The 20004-nt window shown below is 46.0% G+C and overlaps 1 protein-coding gene across 1 annotated transcript in view; it reads right to left on the bottom strand.

Moving 5' to 3' along the window:
- hcrtr2 (hypocretin (orexin) receptor 2) overlaps window positions 1-20004 on the bottom strand; it is an 84658-nt gene that overhangs the window by 35138 nt on the left and 29516 nt on the right. The window contains exons 3-6 of the mRNA XM_072498566.1: window positions 17746-17989; window positions 11207-11322; window positions 10896-11119; window positions 7580-7701 (exon numbers count right to left, since the gene is read on the bottom strand). Coding sequence (XP_072354667.1) covers window positions 7580-7701; window positions 10896-11119; window positions 11207-11322; window positions 17746-17989 — 706 coding nt within the window. The remainder of the gene's footprint in view (window positions 1-7579; window positions 7702-10895; window positions 11120-11206; window positions 11323-17745; window positions 17990-20004) is intronic.

Consider the following 20004-nt stretch of genomic DNA (forward strand, 5'->3'; position numbering starts at 1 on the left):
GACACATTTACAAAATGGGTGGAAGCATTCCCAGCCCGCACAAACACGGCAAAAACCACAGCCAAAATTTTGACCCACCACATCTTTACAAGATGGGGACTCCCCCGCACCATTGAATCCAACCAAGGCTCCCATTTTACGGGACGTGTCATGCAGAACGTCCTCACGATATTTGGCATCACCCAAAAATTCCACATAGCATACCACCCACATTCGAGTGGTATCGTGGAGCACATGAATCGGACCCTAAAATCCACCCTCAGAAAAATGGTCCAGCCGAACAACACCACTTGGGACTCAGTCCTCCCTATTGCGCTGATGTTTTTGCGTAATATAATTTCTACTTCCACGGGTTACACCCCACACTCCCTCATGACTGGACGCCCCATGAAAGGCGCAGAATATTTATTCGGTTTGGACTTAACCAGCCCCGAAGTGACGGCTCTCACACAAGAGAAAGCAGTACAGCAATTAGTTGAGAATGTTAAAACGGCTCAGCTAGCAGCCGCAGTAAAATTGGGCACCAGAAAGAAACAGAGCAAGGCTTGTTTCGACAAGACAGTGCATGCGACTGAGTACAGTATAGGACAGCAAGTTATGCTCTCTGTATATAACCCCAGCACATTCCTGTCACCAAAATACTCCAAAATACTCGGGTCCGTACTCCATTGCGGACAAAACAAGACCTTCCGTGTATAAAATAAAGTTTCCCAACAGTAAGACTGCGTGGTTCCATATCAACCAGCTGAAGGCAGAGGAACACAGTCTAACCACGCACACCACGTCATGCTCGACGCAGCACATCACACCCCGCCCACAGCCAACGTAACCCTACCATTCCCCAACACGTCCAGCCCAGCCACGGACACAACCTCGACTCCACCTCCGAAATATACACTCTGCCCCAAAACGCCCACAGACTGCAGCAGCAGAGACAGCGACTGTGACTCAGACGATAGCCACAGCACCCCTCCCTACTATCCCCATGCAACAGGACCCACACCCAGCGATTCCGACTACGATCCGAGTGATTCCTTCATGATCACTTTCCTGAACAAACCCCACCACCGACCACCGAACTATACTGACGACCCCGATTCCGTCCCCACACAGCTAGACACCAACTATTGGCACCGAGGTAACTCGTTCCGACTCGTCTGCAACGACGAGAGCAACCCCACCTCACACCATGCAGCCCTTTCAGCCCTGATATACTCAAGAGTTTGGCACCCGGGAGAAGATGACGACCTTGGGTCTGACTCCCAAACCAAGAACCCCTTTGCGACCCTGTTCGCAACCAAGACAGATTCTGAGACAGAACCCCCAGGGGCTGGGGCTGGTGGGGCTGGGGCTGGTTTAGCACAGGGCTAAAGAGCTGGCTTTTAAAGCAGACCAAGGCAGGCCAGCAGCATGGTTCAATTCCCGTACCAGCTTCCCCGAACAGGCGCCGGAATGTGGCGACTAGGGGCTTTTCACAGTAGCTTCATTTGAAGCCTACTTGTGACAATAAGCGATATTTTATTTTATTTTTTTAATTTTTAGAACTGAAGTGTCCAGATGATGTTTTAAAAGGAACCGCTTGGGAGAAGTGGTGTCCTTTCTGATGGAACCTGCAGAATGTTTTATGTTGTTTGTACGTTCGTTAAATGTTGTATCTCCGACAGGAGAATTTTTTTTCACGGCCCCACGCCTTTTCGGCCGAAACCTCTGAGAACTTGTCCGCACGTCTTTTCAGCAGAAACCTCTGAGGACTTGCCCACAGAGACTTCTTAAGGTCCCAGACGCCAGTTCAGCGGAACTCGTCTGTCAACAGATACCACACGCCCGTTCGTAACTGCCCTTCTGGTTCGAAGGAAAGAACCACTACGGCAGCCCCACCACGTTCTTGTTGGTTGCTCAGGCTGTGGACAAACGGCTTGGTTCCTGCCCTGCCTGGGAACCCCCCCTCTAGTCAACTACGCTTGGGTAGGAGAGATACGGCATTGGTAGCTGTCCTACCTTGGGACTCCATCCAACTCTTACCCTTCGCAGCCCATACGCACCTCATTTTGGAAATTTTCGTTCAAAAAGTTTTGTTTTGTTTCAGGTAACCCTTAGATTGCCAACCACATGCTATTTACATCCTGAAACATTTGGATGGTAAATTGCACAGTCTGCGAGACGGCTCACACTGGTTCATTATTTGGAAGTGTGTCTTGTCCTAAAATTGGTTTTTGAAAAAAAAAATGAGGGAGTCACACATAGTGACCAATTATAAAGGGAGTAATTGGCACTAAAGGACAGACAGATTATCGTACGAGATGTTAAACAAAGATAGTTACAGACACTACGCTTGTTTCCACAGAGCTCCAGAAGCTCCAGGACCGGAGAAGAAAAGAAAAGAAAAGGAAAGAGAAGAGCCATGAGGACTTCCTCCACATGAATCATCCTCATAATAATGGACATTTGGTTGCGAGGGAACGCGAACCCCATGACTTCATGCCCCCCAGCCGTTAATCTTTCACTTCCCCGCAGTACCCAGAGCCCAGTCACCAGTGACACCACATCATCTTGGTGTGCCAGGTTTATAACCTGGTACTCTCTGTCCTATGTAATAGAAACATTACTGGTATTAGTGATACTCTGCTGCATTGTGCAGACTATGCATCTAAGGAAATGGAGAAGGAGAGCCTACCCCGTTCGAACCCCGGTATATAGGATCATGTCCCCTATTTTCAGATACGACCAGACCCCCGACCCCCGCGTTCTATAACAAAGAGCATTCACTCGCATTTTATTGTAAATAAAGAAATGTAAAGAACTGTTCATGAGCAAATTGTATGATCCTGATCTTGACTGCCAAGCCAGGAAAAATGTGTATAAACTGCTATGATTTTGTTTGTATGGTTGAGGAAGTTAGAATAATGAAATGTTGAAGTGAGTGTAGTGTATTCAGAATAGTTAGAGGTTCCCAGTTTATTGTTTTGTAATGCATGTCCCTGTTCGACATAGCGCCCTTAGAGCTGTCAGTTAAAAATTTTTTGCATAGCTATGGTCAGTGCAGAGGCCATGAAGGAAGTTTTCCCCCCACCCCCCCCAGGTCAGGGAGTGGAAAGCAACATAGTTATGTGATCCTTCACGCTTCGCTTTAGGATCATAAGGAGGGAATGTAGCCACTTAAAATGGCCAACTCCCAATTCAAAATGGCGAACGGCAAAGGCTGATGGGAAAGTCAGCCAACAGGACAAAAACGAGCAGCTGCAGGTTGGCTGTGTATTTACCTCTGGAAAGGCCAGACAAGATCGATACCAGCAACCATCAGCATAACAAAACACCAGCCATCTGCATACTAATGAGCAATCCCCGGGAACAATAAGCAACATTTAGACACACAAACCAAAACCAGACTCTTCGGCGCCAGCAGAAGCCTACACAAAAGGAGGTGAACGACCACCTCAAGACCGCCCATCGATCAGGGAACTGCTCCAGCATTGGAGAAAATCGACCCAAGTGATTGGGACAAAGTCCAACTTGGGACCAGGTACAGGGTCCGTCCCGAAAGGCGGGAAGCCCCTGGGGACTATAAGAATTGAGCCCCAAGTTCAAGTTCTTCTTCTTCGGCTCGCTTCCAGCTCTCGTCACTCTTCAGCAGCCGACCGAACCTGTAAGTCTTACTTCAACGCTCGCTACGAGATAGGCGCTCCTAGCTATCAATCTGTACCAACTTCGAATCCCGCAGGCTCAGAACCTGAACGAAAGGCCATTTGTTTCCCTGACCTGGTGGGCCAGTTCCAAGTTAAGTATAGGCCTGTTAATTGTAAGAAGTAGCTTAGACGTAGAATTTGTACATGAGTAGTGATTACTGTGTATAATAAATGTGCTTTGATTTAAATCTTACTAAGCGGTGTATTGGATTATTGATCATTACTCGGACTTGAACCACGTGGCGGTATCAGAAAGATACCTGGCGACTCAAGAGCATAGGTGATATAACAGAGCAATTAAACTAAGGCAAAGTTAGCAACACTCCCTCCGGAGCTGGCCAGCCTTCTCCCCATACACATAGACGGCCCCTTTCACCCCTCTCAACTAATGCACCACTTTCCCCATGGACAATTGGTTGAACCTCGCCTGCAACTCCTCCCTCTTGGCCAGGAGACCCAGGTCCCGGCCCCCGCATACCTCCCATCCACCTTCAAAATCTCCTCTACCAGTTGTTGGCATTCCTCCCTCTCCTCCTTAGCCTTGAACAAGATCACCTTCCCTACCACTACCACCTTCAGAGCCTCGCAGACTACCAACAGCGAGACCTCACCTATGCAATTAAACCCCACATACTCCTCGACCACCTTCCCAATCTTGTCACAGAAGCTTTGAGTCCGCTAACAACCCCATGTTCATTCTCCACCCCAGCCCCTGGGCCATACCCTTCTCCAAAGCCACATCCATCTAATGTGGAAAGTGATCCAAAATCACGATTGCTGAGTACTCCGACCTCCTAACCCCAACCAATAGTTCCTTTCCCACCATGAAAAAGTCAATCTTCAAATACACGATGTGTACCGGAGAGAAAAATGAATACTCCCATTCCCTCGGATACAAGAACCTCCATGGGTCCACTCCTCCCATCTCCCTCATGAGGCCAGCCTACGCCTTCCCCCCCCCCCCACCCCCTCCCGACTGGGACAGCAAACGTGGCTGGGACGTGGCTGTCCACCTTCAGTTCCAACATCATGGGCGCGATTCTCCGACCCACCCCCCCCCCCCGCTGGCCGGTGAATCCCGCCCCCGCCGTGTCCCGAATTCCCCGCCACCAGAGAATCGTCGGGGGCGGGAATCGCGCCGGTCGGCGGGCTGCCCCCGGCGATTCTCCGGCCCGCGATGGACCGAAGTCCCGCCGCTGTCAACCCTCGCCAGCTGGCGTGGATTGAACCACCTACTGTACCGGTGGGAGCAGACGGCGCGGGTGGGCTCCGGGGTCCTGGGGGGGGGTTGGGGGTGGCGGGGCGATCTGGCCCCGGGGGGTGTCCCCACGGTGGCCTGGCCTGCGATCGGGGCCCACCGATCGGCAGGTGGGCCTCTGCTGTGGGGGCACTCTTTTTCTTCCGCCTTCGCCATGGTCTTCACTATGGCGGAGGCGGAAGAGACCCCCTCCACTGCGCATGCGCGGGGATGCCGTGAGCGGCCGTTGATGCTCCCGCGCATGCGTCACCCGGCGAAGTCCTTTTGGAGCCGGCTGGCATGGCGCCAAAGGCCTTTCCCACCAGCCGGCGGGGCAGAAATCACTCAGGCGTGGGCCTAGCCCCTCAAGGTGAGGGCTTGGCCCCTAAAGGTGCGGAGAATTCCGCACCATTGGGGCAGACTGACGCCGGAGTGGTTCTCGCCACTCCATTATGCCGGAACCCCCCGCCCCGCCGGGTAGGGGAGAATCCCGGCTCTTGTTCCAATCCCCCCTACTATCAACTCATGGGCCACAGGATGCCACCTCGTTATAAATCCCGCAGCATCCCAGTTGGGGCTATATGCATTTGCCAGTGCCACCAACCGCCCCTCTAGCGCCCCCGTTACAATCACGTACCTGCCCCCCTGTTCCGCCACCACTTTCTCCATCTGAAGCCTCACCCTCTGGCCCACCAATACCGCTTCCCCCCAGAGTCCTATTGTCAAGCCCCGAGTAAAACACCTGACTGACCCAACCCTTCCTAAGCCTCACCTGATGCTTCACCCTCAAATGGGTCTCCTGGCGCACCACCACATCGGTCGTTAAGCTCTTCAAATATATAAAAACTCTTGACCGCTTCACCGGTCCCCCTCACACCTCACATTCCACGTCACTATTCTGACTGGGGGTGTCTCACCACCCCCTCCAATCCATCATCACCATTACCCCGGGCCATGCCCCTCTGGCCTGACCCACCCCATCCTTCTGTTACAGCCGAACCCGTCCTCCTCCCTCCCAGAATTTCCCCATCCACTTCCTCTTGCAAACATCTCTCCCAGTATCGATTCCATCCCCCCATCTTTCACACCTCCCAGGCCCATCAAATTCTGCTTGACCAAGTTCCGACGACCGTACCCCCCCCCCCCCGCCCCCCCCACTCCCACACCACACTCCAGTTCAGTTGCCAATCTTCGCTGGTTAGTGCAGAGGCCCCTGTCCGAGCCCCCTTCCTCCCAATCTCCTCTCCATAACCCAGTCCCAGAAAAACAAACAAACCCGGTGCAAATGCGCACCCCCAGAAAATAGACATGAACCCAAAGCCCAATATACCTGTAACCAACTATAAACAAAGGTAAACTACACTCCCCCATTCAAAACTCACAAAACCCATATAGCCCCTCCATCAAATACAAAATGAGAAACAGAGAAAGAGAGAGATAAAAACAAAGCACAGACCCCATCCCCTCAATCCCAAGTCCCAATCCCTATTCCATCTCTCATTTCAGTCCCAATCCTTTGGCCTTCACGAACGCCTCCACTGCCTCCACCGTCTCGAAATAGAAATCCCTCGAGTTGTGCATAACTCTCAACTTCATGGGTAGACCACTCCATCCTCACGCTGTTGCTGTACGGTGCTGCCTTCACCTGTCCGAAAGCCGCTCGCCTGCTCGCCAACTCCACCGTTAAGTCCTGGGATATTCGTATACCAAAGCCTTCCCATCTCACCTCTAGCTTCTACTTCGCCCAACTCAGGGCCTTCTCCTTAACATGAAACTTATGGAAGCAGATTATGATCACCCTTGGTGGCTCATTTGCTTTCGGCTTTGGCCTGAGCGACCGATGTGCCCTGTCCAACTCATTTTGGGAGCATTCTTCCCCCTCCCCCAACAGCTCTGCCAACATCTTCGCAAAGTACTCGGTCAGCCTTGGGCACTCCACCCCTCAGGCAGGCAGACGATCCATGGGTTCTGTCACCTTGACCTGGTCTCCAGGTCCTCCACCTCAGCTCTGAGCCCTTTGTTAGCCTCCACCACCCTCCGCAGCTCCTCACCCATCGAGGTTAATTGGTCACTGTGCTGCGACAGAGCCTCCTCCACCTCCTTCAACTTCTCTTCTTGCTCCCGTATCTTGGCCAATGTCTTCGACACTGCCACCTTAACCGGGGTCATCACCTCCTCCACACACTCCTTCATCGCAGCCATCATCTCCCTCTGCAGCACCTCCACATGCTTGGTCAACTGCCTCTCAAATTCCCCGGCCATCACCTCGGTCAGTGTGAGGGGTGCGGCCCCATCCAGCGATCCTAACTCCGCCATCTTTCTTCCTGCCAGACTCACCAACTCACTCAAGAGCAGACTTTAACTTACCCCCTTCTTTCCAGTGCCCTTCTTCTGGAGAAGTCTTACAACACCAGGTTAAAGTCCAACTGGTTTGTTTCGCATCGCTAGCTTTCAGAGCACTGCTCCTTCCTCAGGTGAATGATTCACCTGAGGAATTCATGATTCACTTTGGAACCAGTGCACGCCTGAGATTGATGACAGTGATGGTTTTTCAACGTCTCCTGACAAAGCACGAACAATTTAAAGCTAAGTAATTGTCAGAATTCAATCTGGATATTTCAGTAACACGAACCAAATAAATTGAAAAAAGCCAACTTACTACTCAAAAAGTTATAGATAATAGGATTTGCTGCACTGTTGGCGTACACCAGCCAATGTGAGAATGTAAACCATGCGTAGAGTGTTGCTCTGTTGTTGACATTGTCAAAGACTCCAAACACCCTGAAGGAATGAAGGAGAAAAACTGGGTCAGTTTCTGTGGCCACTTTACAGAAATAAATATAAATTTTCATTTTAAAGGCATCGGTCCTGTTTTTGGCCCAAAATACCTAGGACTTACCTGAATCCTGTCGCTGCCAATCTGCTTCATGGATGTTCTTGTAGTCCCAGGAGCGTTCAATACTGGGTTTTGGGACTGCAAGACCTGCTGGCTAATCAAATTGATCTGCAGCTCTTGAGGGCAGGACTTCCTTCCACTGAAGGGAGGGAGCCCCACTCTCTGCGTATTAAGGTCACCCATGGTGTCATATCACCAGCAGGGCGGATCTGAAACTATTGACCCCCAATGTTGAGTCCTGCAGAGTATTTTCAGCATGTTCTGATTTATCTCAGATTGCACCAACCGCAGTGTTTTTTGCTTTCATATTTCAACAGTCGCTGTACCCTTTATTTTCAATTGTTTTGTTATTGATTGTTTTCTCCCCCCCCCCACCCCCCCATGAAGAAGTAATTGAATGCGGCAGTAATGTGCAAATCTGGGATAAAATTTGCAACAAATTGGTGACCCGGTGGCACCGTGGTCAGCCCTGCTGCCTCAATTCCCGGCTTGGGTAACTGTCTGCATGGAGTTTGCATATTCTCCCCGTGTCTCCGTGAGTTTCCTCTGGGAGCTCCGGTTTCATCCCACAGTCCTAAAATGTGCAGATTAGGTGGATTGGCCTTGCTAAATTGCCCCTAAGTGTCCAAAGGCTAGATGGGGTTATAGGGATAAGGCGCCGATTGGGTCTGTGTAGGGTGGCCTTTCGAATGGTCAGTGTAGACTTGATGGGCCGAGTGGCCTCCTTCGGCACTGTAGAGATTCTATGATTCTATTAAACATACCCGAGTCATTTCCAAATAATTGTGCACATTCAATAATGTGTGTATATTTCTATTTAATATTTGTCCAAATAAAATTTTGCATTAAAAAAAAATATTTTACTGTATAAAAACTTTACTGGGCTGGAGCAATGTATAAAGAAAGTTTGGTAAATTAATGTTACATACAAATCTAAATATAAGTCGAATAGTTTCAAAGTTATGAAGCAGTAGAAATGGGATGGGGTACTGTGTGTGATGTCTAACTAATAACTCTTGATTCTGGCTACATGTTAACTGTTCTTGTTAACTTTCATTGATTGCCAACTCCTTTCTCTAATTGAGATTTGATCAGTGGTATGCACTGCACTGTATTTGTCTCAACTAAATGAATCAGATGTCTTGATGCTTAAACTCTTTCAATCCTTTTACCACCACCCTGACTGAATTCACCATTCTATAGTATTATGCACTATACTTGAGAATGATCTTTAATCCTCTCATTAAGAATATTAACGTCTATGGCAGGAAGCCAAGGACTAATTCCAATGGAAATGAATGCACAGATACTGCTCCCAAATGGATAGTTCCCATTTCTAACTACTTTTACTTGCAATTGTGCAGTCAGGTTTTTAGTTAATTCACAACTTTCTCCTTCATCGTACGAGCTTTATCCTTTTTATAACCTTATCAGGAACCTATTAGAAAGCCTAATATTGAATGAAATACACTTATTTACTTACATAGTAGCATCTTCAAAGAAGCCTAATAAATTTGAAAAGCACTGCAGGTCACTGCAATAATGAATTAACTGTGTTTATATCCTGTCCTTCAGCTGCAAGACACTGCCTTGAATGCAATGTGCAATGAAGTGTAACAGTTGGCAAGAACTCTTGCATTGAGGACTGAACCTCGGAGTAAAGTCATGGACCTTCCACCATGGCCTTACTCTAATGCCCAAGGCCCTGTTTATCATAGAATGATGCAACATGAAAGAGGCCCCCTAACCCATTATACCCATGCTGGCTCTGAGAGTGAACTACTTAATTAGTCTAATTCCGTGCTCTCTCCCCAGACCCCAGTAAATGTATTTTCAAATTTTTAATAATGTTGGATACATGTTAGATTTTGCTGGATATTTTAAAATACAACGATAAATAGATCAATCAATAAATATGGATGGATAGTTAACATTCTGTCCTCAAAAAATGAGATGACGTTATAAGACAGCATCTTTATTATAGTCAGTTAAGGAGCCAACTTCATGTAAATGAGACTTGTGACTGTTTCAGGCTGAGCAATCATTCAATTTAATGACAATATTTCCAGTGTCATGAAGATGTGCCATATGGAATTAATTTGAAAGCTCATCATCTGGTTTCACATATTAAACTGCTTAAAAAGGGACATTTCATTTGAACATAAAGGCACTGACTTAGAATGGCTGCCAATTTGCATCTATGTAGCCTCGCTCCATTTCATGGCCATGTGTTTATGGAGGCCCAACAGACAACTACAACCCTGAAGATGTGAAAAGCTTCCTTCCAATCTCATCCAAATGGAAGAATGAACCACTTAGGAGTTAATTGCAGGAACATTAATAGGCATGAGGTCATGTGATACAACCTTGTGTGTGGATTCTTGAATTTGAGATTTGGCAAAGATATTCTAGTTGCTGGAGGGAACAGCTATCTCGCATTCTCTATCTCTACAATATTCCATCTAAGCTTTGAACCCTGTCTTCTGCACTGTAAATTCTATGATTCTATGATTTTGCTGTTAAAGGTGTGTCTACATTCCTACAGCAGACAGAGACTCTTGACTAAAAACCAATGGATTTCTTTAACCATGTTTCCAGGATAAAAAGAACATACCAGCTGCAACTAACTTTAAACCAACTTCCTTAGATGGTGAACCAATGTCTCCGGATAAAATCAGTGAATCTTTATTGACTTTCCTTCTTTTTAATCTGGTTAAGTTTAACCTCTAGTACTCCATAAAGTTGTATTTTTTTCTGTATGCTTGGAGTTTGAATGTGCCTTTGTAAACATTACTGGGAAGTAGGACATATCTGTACATTTTCAAAATGTTCATATTTTTACCTGGGTGCATTTTAGTACATCAAAACTAACTCCTTTATGTGTTCAACTCAAGAATACCTGCCTGGCTTAATTCTTAAAAGCAGTGTACAATCAAGTACGTGCGAAATTGGCAATACTGAATCATTTTGTTTTAGAATTCAAAAGCCCTGCTGTAACCAAATGGGAGTGGAAATAGTGAAAAACCAATCTATCGCTCTTAACCTGGTCCCAACACCAATCTGCTGGAAATAAACGTACCTTTTCAGAACATTTAGAACACTTATTGGAAGGTAGCAAAATGTGAAAAAAATGAAAACCACCAGAAGCATCCGTGCCGTCTTCCGTCTTGTTTGGATCTGTTTGATTTCTGCAGCCACAGCACTTGTCCGTGACTTGACCTGGACTCTGCCAGCCTTTTGGGATGAACACTGCAGTGCACGGGGCTTCCAATTTCTTTGGACCACCGAGGAAGTCCCCGGTATCTGCAATTTAAGTGAAAAGGTACAGTAGAGGGCAAACGTTCTGAGAGAATTGTAAGTTTCCTGTTGACGGCGCTGTCACATACTTACTTGCCGACACCAGAGTTTCTGAAATATTTGAAAGTAGGCCAAAATCATGAGGCACAAAGGGGCCAAATATGTAACAATGAAAAAGCAGATATGATACACTTTGGGATAAATGTCATCTGTAAAACAAAAAAGAAGTGTCAAAACTATATTGGAAATTCAATACAATTATCATGAATAAAAGTATAATGAATAAATTACATTCAGGTAATAGTAAATTAAAATAATATCAGCCTACCATTTGGTTTTAATATAAATTTTAGGTCCTTCCAGTGAATAAATATTGTCAGTGGATATTTCAAGATAATATATTCAGGGTGTTACACGTGGTATTTTGTAACACAGAAGATCATATTAACGAGGAAAAATTGCTGATCATAGTTCAACAATTTCTTTACCTTCCAAGATATTAGCAGTGGTGGAACATAGGATGGGAAAATTGGAATTTTGCATGAGCTGTTAAGAGTTTATCAGTAACAAGTGCCTCTAAAACGTATACAATTCTATTCTACCACCACTTAAAAACTTTGCAAGGTAGAAGGGTCACAGCTAAAAACCAGCGACATCCTATAATTGGAGATGTGCCAAATTGTGGGTGGAAAAGGCGGTGACTAGACAACATAGTTTTAAGTGTGAGGGGCAACGTTTAGAGGAGATGTGTGAATCAAGTTTTTACACGAAGGGTGGTGAGTACCTGGAACTCGCTGCTGGGGGAGGTGGTGGAAGCAAGTACGATAGCAACATTTAACAGGCATCTTGACAAATACATGAATAGGATGGGAAGAGAGGGATACAGGCCCTGGAAATGCAGAAAGTTTTACTTTAGACGGACAGCAGGCTTGGAGGGCCGAAGGGCTTGTTCCTGTTCTTTGCTCTTTGTACACACTCTGATAGTCATTTCGCAACAAATAATGGGGCATAAAAATCATCCCACAAAAACTACTAGCAACAACGCTCGCATCAAATTACTGCAAAACATACTATTCCCTTTACATTTCGATTAGAGGTGGTTCCTGTCCAAGTAACATTACTTCATGAGATTATGCAACTGATTTTTTCCAGCCAGCCAAGTGTCTAACTCTCACAGGGAAGCACCATCATGCTCAACAATCTTCAAAGTGACGTATTGAAAAGTCCACATTGTGTATCTGGTGTGGAGTCCACATCCTCTCCCAGAAACTGAGAATCACAGAATTTAAATGGATTCCAAGAGGTCCCAAAGGTCAGAATTAGACCTTTGTATTTGTTTGTATTTATTGTTTACTCAGATGCTGAGGTTGATCTTGGGTTCTGTGTTATAGTGTAAAACGGATGATAGCAAGTCGACCGTCCATTTTACATCTCTCCCAATGTTCATCACATTCGGGTTAAATTAATTAAAAATTGAGAGCTGCAAAAGATTAGCCGCCTATTCTTTGACGTTTTTAGCAAGTTTGAGGATCTTGGTACTTGAGAAAAGCTAGAATTAGACTAGAAAATAAAACGCATGAGCAATAATGGGTTCTTTTATCATGGGTTTTTCCCTCACCATTGTTCCCCCCTCTCCGCACTCCACTTCAGCAATCTGTTCCCTGTTCCTCGTTGTCCTTTGAAACACTGTTTATCTTTGTTTTGTCATTAACACATTCTGATCTCCTAATGTGCCACTATCTGCACCCTCCTTAGCCTTGATCACCCCCATTTGCATTCCCTTTGTCATTCTGTCCATGACATCTTTGTCAATCTCCACCTATCGCTGGCCCTCTCTCCAACCCCACTGCTCCACTCCACCGCACCCCACAACAGTATAAATGTGACCCTATTTCCAGTTCTCTCCAGCTTTGTCAAAGAGTCATCCAAACTTGAAATGTTAGCTCTCTTCTCTCTCCACAGATGCTGTCCTACCTGCTGAGATTGTCCAGTATTTTCTGGTTTTGGTTCTTTTATCAACTTTGTTTCTCCAGACTTTCTATGCATCTCCTTACTGCTCCCTCTGCTGGTGTGATTCTGCATGGCAGCTTCAAATGGACAATATGTATATATTGCAATTTCACAGCACTCCAATGCTACCTGAGCCAAAGCAGAACAACACTGATCTTCTATCACTAAGCATTCAAACTTGGGGCAAGCCTGACTCCAAAATAATCCTACTCACCTCCCTTCTCCCCTCTCCACCAAGAGAGATAGGCACTGGCTGATAAGGCAATTTGTAGTGATCTTTACATGGGCATGTACAGAACGGGCTGATGGGTAATGGAAAGACCACTAAGGGGCAGCACTGGCGTGTATAAAAGCGGAAGCAAGCAGCCCTCTGGCCTCTTGGGTGGATTAGACTGTGAGGAGAACACAGGCAGAGATTTAGCTCAGGGCTGCTCGTGTGGTCAGGCCTAGTTGTAGTGTATAGAAAAGTTGTAACCTTTCTACTAGTACAGTTCTTAAAGTAGAACTCACGCAGTTATTTAAGTTGTGTTGCACAATAAACCTTCTGTAAAACTTCTGGACGACTACAGGCCTTCTTCCAAAGCCTCTACTGTAACTGAGTTGAGTAGCACAGATTACCTGCCTTACAGGTAACAAAACATGGTACCAGGTTGGCTTTAATCAGACAGTACTAGATAGATTAGGTTAGAGACCAGAAAGAACCAAAACAAGCAGAAAAAGTAACGGGCCGGCCACTCGACCGTGGAAGACTTCGCAGCATTTTGATTCCAAACAACCCCTACCGAAGCGATGGACCACACGCCACTTCCAGAGTTACTAAATCTACCGGTAATTTAAATAGTAACTGGAAAATGTATCAACAGCAGCTTCAAATATATGGCAGCTACAGACTAAAATGCAGCCCCCGACGAGAGAAAGATTGGGATATTACTCTCAACGGCAGGCCGGCAAGCTGTAGACATTTATAACTCTTTTACGTATGGTGACAATGAAGATAAAACTAGCTTTCAGGTGATAATGGCAAAATTTGATGAACACTGTAAATCACAGTCAAATGAAATCATGGAACGATTTAACCTGCGTATCAGATTCCAAAAAAACGGGGAGACTGATGTGTTGGGTATGCCGGGTCTGCGAGGACTGCGTTTACTGCAGCAGTAAGAGAGACAGGCTTCCAACACTTGCAACTCGATTTTATTGAACTCTTAACTATCATACATACTTTAGCTGTGGGTTGACACAATGCTGATTTGACTGGGGACCTGAGGCTAACCTGACCAGACTATCTTACTACCACATGGTGTATGTTCTAGTTGCTGCTCACGGGCTCTGACTGTCTCAGCGGCTGGATCCCAAGAGAGCAGGAAAACTAGTGCCCCCTGGTTATATAGTGGTTGTGTCCTGTCTGGTGATTGGCTGCTGTGTTCTGTGTGTTCACTGGTCATCCTGTGTGTCAATCACTGCCTGTCTGTGCACCATCATATACCTGTGTGTATATTATGACAGAGACTATCTCTAATTTTGTCACAGATCTTCGCTTGCTAGCATAAGGTTGTAACTATGCTGATGTAACAGACTCCATCATCAGGGATCAATTAATCTATGGTCTCTCAAGTCTTCATTAGATGGACAGCATGGACCATCAACTGACTGGAATTATTGTAGTTGCTTTGAAACAATGTTGTTAATATTGCTCCTTCAGCCAGATTCCCCAAACCTGTTCAAGTTCTGCACAGTCTGTTGACTTACCGCTTAGGTTTTTAAAGATACTGGCCTAGAAAGTAGAGCACATGTCCAAATGGATGAGATGAGGGAGCAGGAAGGACCCCTGTTACTGAAAGGATGGATCTGAGGCACACTTCATATTAGGCCACACTGTGATTGAGCTGCCAAGCTACTCAATGGGCATCCAGGAAGAGGATGGGAGGGGTCAGGGGGTCAGGAAGAGTGCATATCAGCTAGAAAGCAATTGCAGAGGGATTGTGGGTGCAACTTTTTAAAAAATATTCCTTTCTCAGAGTTATAAAGCCAATGCACAGAGTGACCAGGACAAGCCCTTAGCCTATCTCCTTGCTCCCTCCAAAAAAACAATTCAAATTCAAATTGAATCCAATTCATGGTCCCCACAAAAGAGACACACAAGATCCAAGCTGACAACAAAATGCACCGAACCTGATCTCAAGGTTGTCCCTACGTTCGATCTTAGCCAAAAGGTCGAGAAGCAATTTGCAATCGTGGAGGAAGATTGGCCCGAGGCAGCCTGTGTGGTTTTAATGGAGGATCAGAAAGAGCAGTCCTGATCTTCCTGGTTCCACAATCAGGTAAGCCTGTTAGTGGCCTGAACTGCTCTGTTTAAGGACTGCTGGTCAGATCTATTGCAGATCTAATATTCCTCCAGGCAGCCCACCCAGTACCAGTTGTTTTCTAGGCACACAAACATGGCAGTGTGGACCTCAAACAGATATTGGATGACATGCTTGAGTATTCAAAGAGCCAAATGTTTCTTTCAGGTGTGAGCCCTGGACATTGATCGCAATATGGGCACGCTATTGGCTACGAATGAGTGTGCACTCCCTGTCTGCCATAATAGTGTTTTGGAGTCCATTTTTCAGACACTGTACAGTCGGATTCTGAGGCCACAATCTACTAATTCTTCAGCTATCGAATTTTCGTTTGAGATGAGTTTTGTGTAATGCACAGTTTAAACCACTTTCAGATTTTTAAAATCAGTTTGTGAGCTATCAAATTTTCCCCAGAGTGTTGGATCAGGCGAGAAAAGCTGTGTGAAACCAGTTGGCTTCACAGACACCTGTTCTCGTTTGATTTAACAGCGCTGTGTAATTTCAAAGTGCTGACGAGGATCACACAGCCAGCTGGAAGGGCGGGGCCTAAACATGCTGGCATCGCTGGGAATCGATAGGGGCACTCGATATCAAAGCCTCCCTAACCCACAATGAATAACTGGACCCCCTCCACCCCAAGGCCATTGGGACCCTCCCCACCACAGTCATTGGGGCCCCCTGGCAGACAAGGGGAAGACCCTAACCACCATATGCAGTACGGGAACCCTCCTAATGGAGGAGGGTAATCCCCCCCCCCCACCAGAGCTCTCTGCCACTACCCCCTTGGCACTACCAATTTGCCTGAGGAAAATGTCCAGCCTTGTCTCTCAACCCCCGGGGGCTACTTCTGCATCCCCAAAATGGTCATCATGACTGGTTTTCACTTTTGAAAATCAGTAGTGATTCTACAGTAGTGATTTGCGCCAGCGTGATCTCATACCACCAGGGCTGGAGGATGTGCCATGGTCGGATGCTATGACATCAAGCCCTTTAATAATATGTTAAAATATGATAACATATTGAAATCTGATTCACACCTGATCAAGTCACCAGCAGGGAAAATCTCAAATTGAGATCTTGCCGGCGCAAATCCCGTTTTTGACAATTCACGAGATTTAGCCCCCATTACAGGATTTGTGCTTGTGGCTAAAGGAGCAGCTAGATCACGGTCATTATCTCCCTCTCTATTCCACATTGGTTAAATGTGAGATCTTGCCGTGTGCCTGGTGCAGGCCCTTCAACTCTGACCTCAGGTGAACAAAGAACAAAGAACAATACAAGACAGGAACAGGCCCTTCGGCCCTCCAAGCCTGTACCGGTCATGATACCAACCTCGCCAAAACCTTCAGCTCTTCCTTATGCCGTTTCCTTCTATACCCATCCTATCTATGTGTTTGTCAAGATGCCTTTTGAATGCCGTTAATGTATCTGCTTCCACAACCTCCCTTGGCAACGCGTTCCAGGCACTCACCACCCTCTGCGTAAGAAACCTGCCTTGCCCATCTCCTCTAAACGTTGCCCCACAGACCTTAAACCTATGCCCCCTGGTGACTGTGTGGAGTTTGCACATTCTTCCCAGTGTCTGCGTGGGTTTCCTCCAGATGCTCAGGTTTCCTCCCACAGTCCAAAGACATGCAAATTAGGTGGATTGGCTACGCTAAATTGCCTCTAGGGTGGGGGATTGGGCCTAGATAGGCATAAACCTTTCAGCGATTCAGCGCAAACTCAATGGGCCTCCTACTGCACTGTAGGGATTCTATGATTCCATACTAATAAAGAATTCATCGGAAACAATAACCCTACTTGTCTTTTGTATTCTGCTTGGTTTGAATTTACGTTTTTAGCATTTCTGTTCTAATTTTTCAGTTCGACCATTTCTCCTGCATTATATTTCCCGAATTCAGTATAATTAACATGTTGTCAAACTTGACACGACCAGTAATTAGTGCTAAGTGCTCTATTGCTTGTGCAATGAAAATTACATATTTCTATTCATAATGCCCCGAGATTTCCTGTTGTGTCAGGCTTGGCCAAGCAATGGGTTATAAATTCAGTGTTGCGTTGGTACAGCAGAAAATCAGATGTTACACAAAATCTGTAATTATATTAAAATCCGAACAACAAAAAACGCAGCATAATGGTTGCAAAGTCTGAATGTTTTGGTTCCGTAAAGCTCGAAATAGGCCACGATCATCAGTGTTAAATAAAGTGTCGGTATCTGTAGTTTTGTGGTTAATTCTACAAAACATAAACGGCACAATAATAAAATATTGTTTTTACCTCCCCATCGCTCATCGCAGATGGTGAATAGAAGAGTTTTGTTTGCTAACTCGGGCAGCATGATGTTGCATTCCATTACAATTGCCTGGGGAATCATTAGGCCACAGGATACAATCCATATCATTATTATGCTGTTTCGTGCTCGCTTGGCTGTACTTTTGAACATAAGTGGATGACATATAGCATACCAACGGTCCAGTGCAATGCAACTAAGTGTCAATACAGATACAGAGACTGCAACAGTCTGAAAGAAAAGGAATACATTTATTCAACTTTGTTTCGAGAGTCAAACATCAGTGAAAGGCATAAGCAGGAGAAATAAATTGGTAGTGAATTTTCCAGGGTCCTCTCCTTCAAATTGTTCACCTGCATAAGTCAATTTTATAGGGCAGCACGGTGGCGCAGTGGTTAGCACTGCTGAGTCACCGCGCCGAGGACACGGGTTCGATCCCAGCCCCCGGTCACTATCTGTGTGGAGTTTGCACATTCTTCCCGTGTCTGTCTGAGTCTCACCCCCACAACCCCACGATGTGCAGGGTAGGTGGATTGGCCACGCTAAATTGCCCCTCAATTGGAAATGAACAGTGAACCTGGGGCCTCGGTGCCGTGAGGCAGCAGTGCTAACCACTGTGCCGTCGTGCTGCCCCGACCGGAAGGGTTGATCTTACTCGTTTATTGTGACTGAGCCACTGAAGGAGGGAAAACTATCTTCTTGCAAGATACAGGGTCAGCTCTCATTAGAGGGAGGTGACTATTTCGGGCCTTAAGCAGTTAAATAGATTTCAGTTACATTATAATGGGAGATTTTTGAGTAGGTCGCTCAAAACTATACCTCCTACTTATTCAGAGTGGATCCTGTCATTTGAGACATGCTAAATGAGCATCTGGGATATAAAACATACTCAACGTAACCAAATACAGTTTATTTTTAGTGAGGTTTTATTATAACATTTCAGAGTATAAAAACAAAGTCTTCAAAAATATAAATCTGCTAACAGTCCTTTGTTATCCGCTAACAGGTTATCTTCTTTAAGGGAAAAATATATTTAAACATGGAAATCCGTAATTATCTATAAAACATCTACCCAATAAATTTCTTAAAAGAATAATAGGCTCATTCTCACGACAGCCTCATGGGTTTTGTCTGATGAAAACAGGCAGTCTGGACAGAGCAGTGACTTCACCCTCTAGCAGTGAGTGCTAGCTCTGTGAATCTGCCCTGCCCCATTTGTGTCTTATCTCTACATTGACCGCTTCCTTTACAATTTTGTTGCTTTACTTGGTATAATTGACAGTCTGTCTTTCAAAGTTGATTAGTGTTTCTTTTAATATCAGTTTAAGTGTCAGATGTCTTAACATATGCTTAGTCAGCAGGTCCTTCCGAGAGTAACTTCATTCCGTTATCTCACAGGTTTCAAAGTATTTTGGTATATATATATAGGTATATATATATATAGTTGAACAGAAATCTTCAAGACTGTCTCTCATGTGTCAAGGGGTTAGAGGAACAGAAAGTTGCTCAATTAGTTTTATATCTCCTTTTGGTTTGGCTACAGCTGCAGTCAAATAATTCAAAGGGATTTATAGTTTGTCAAACCAAGGATCTTGCGCACCTTGTTTGTCTGAGACGACTCGATTAGTCTAAGGGTGAGACACGAGTCTTTCTTTTTCACTGTGTCTAAAGGATTTTAAAAGGCATGTCTGCTACAATGATTTTATTCTACTCGGGTTTGATACATTGGGTGAGATTCTCCATTGGCCGACTCCAAAATCGCGAAACGAGATTGGGTGGAGAATCGTTTCCGATGCCAAAATCACGGCGGGTGGCAATTTGACGCCAAATCGCAATTCTCCGTCACTTCGACAGCAGCGTCAATGAGTACGCATGTACAGTAAACTCCGTTTGCATATCATTAACGGGCCCGACCCGGTATTCCCCGGGGCCTCCGTGATTCTCCGCCTCTGATGAGCTGAATTCCCAACGGCGCAGTTCTCTTGAGCTTTTAAAAATCGTGAACCCGGCGTCATGGCTGATGAGGGAAAGAGAGAGAGGAGGTAGGCCACAGAGAGGAGCAGCTGTGGGCTGCCAGGCCGGACACTGGCCAGGCTTGATGAGGTGGGGGTACGGGTCGGGGGGTCCCCCCTGCTAGGGCTGAGGGAGGGGGCGGTGACGGGAGGAACAGGCCAAGTGTCCGGAGTGACCCCATGGGTCTGGGGTGGTGCCCAGGCAGGAACCTCCATTACGGTGGCCATCTTGCT

Source organism: Scyliorhinus torazame, chromosome 4, assembly GCF_047496885.1.
Source record: "Scyliorhinus torazame isolate Kashiwa2021f chromosome 4, sScyTor2.1, whole genome shotgun sequence".
NCBI lineage: Eukaryota > Metazoa > Chordata > Chondrichthyes > Carcharhiniformes > Scyliorhinidae > Scyliorhinus > Scyliorhinus torazame.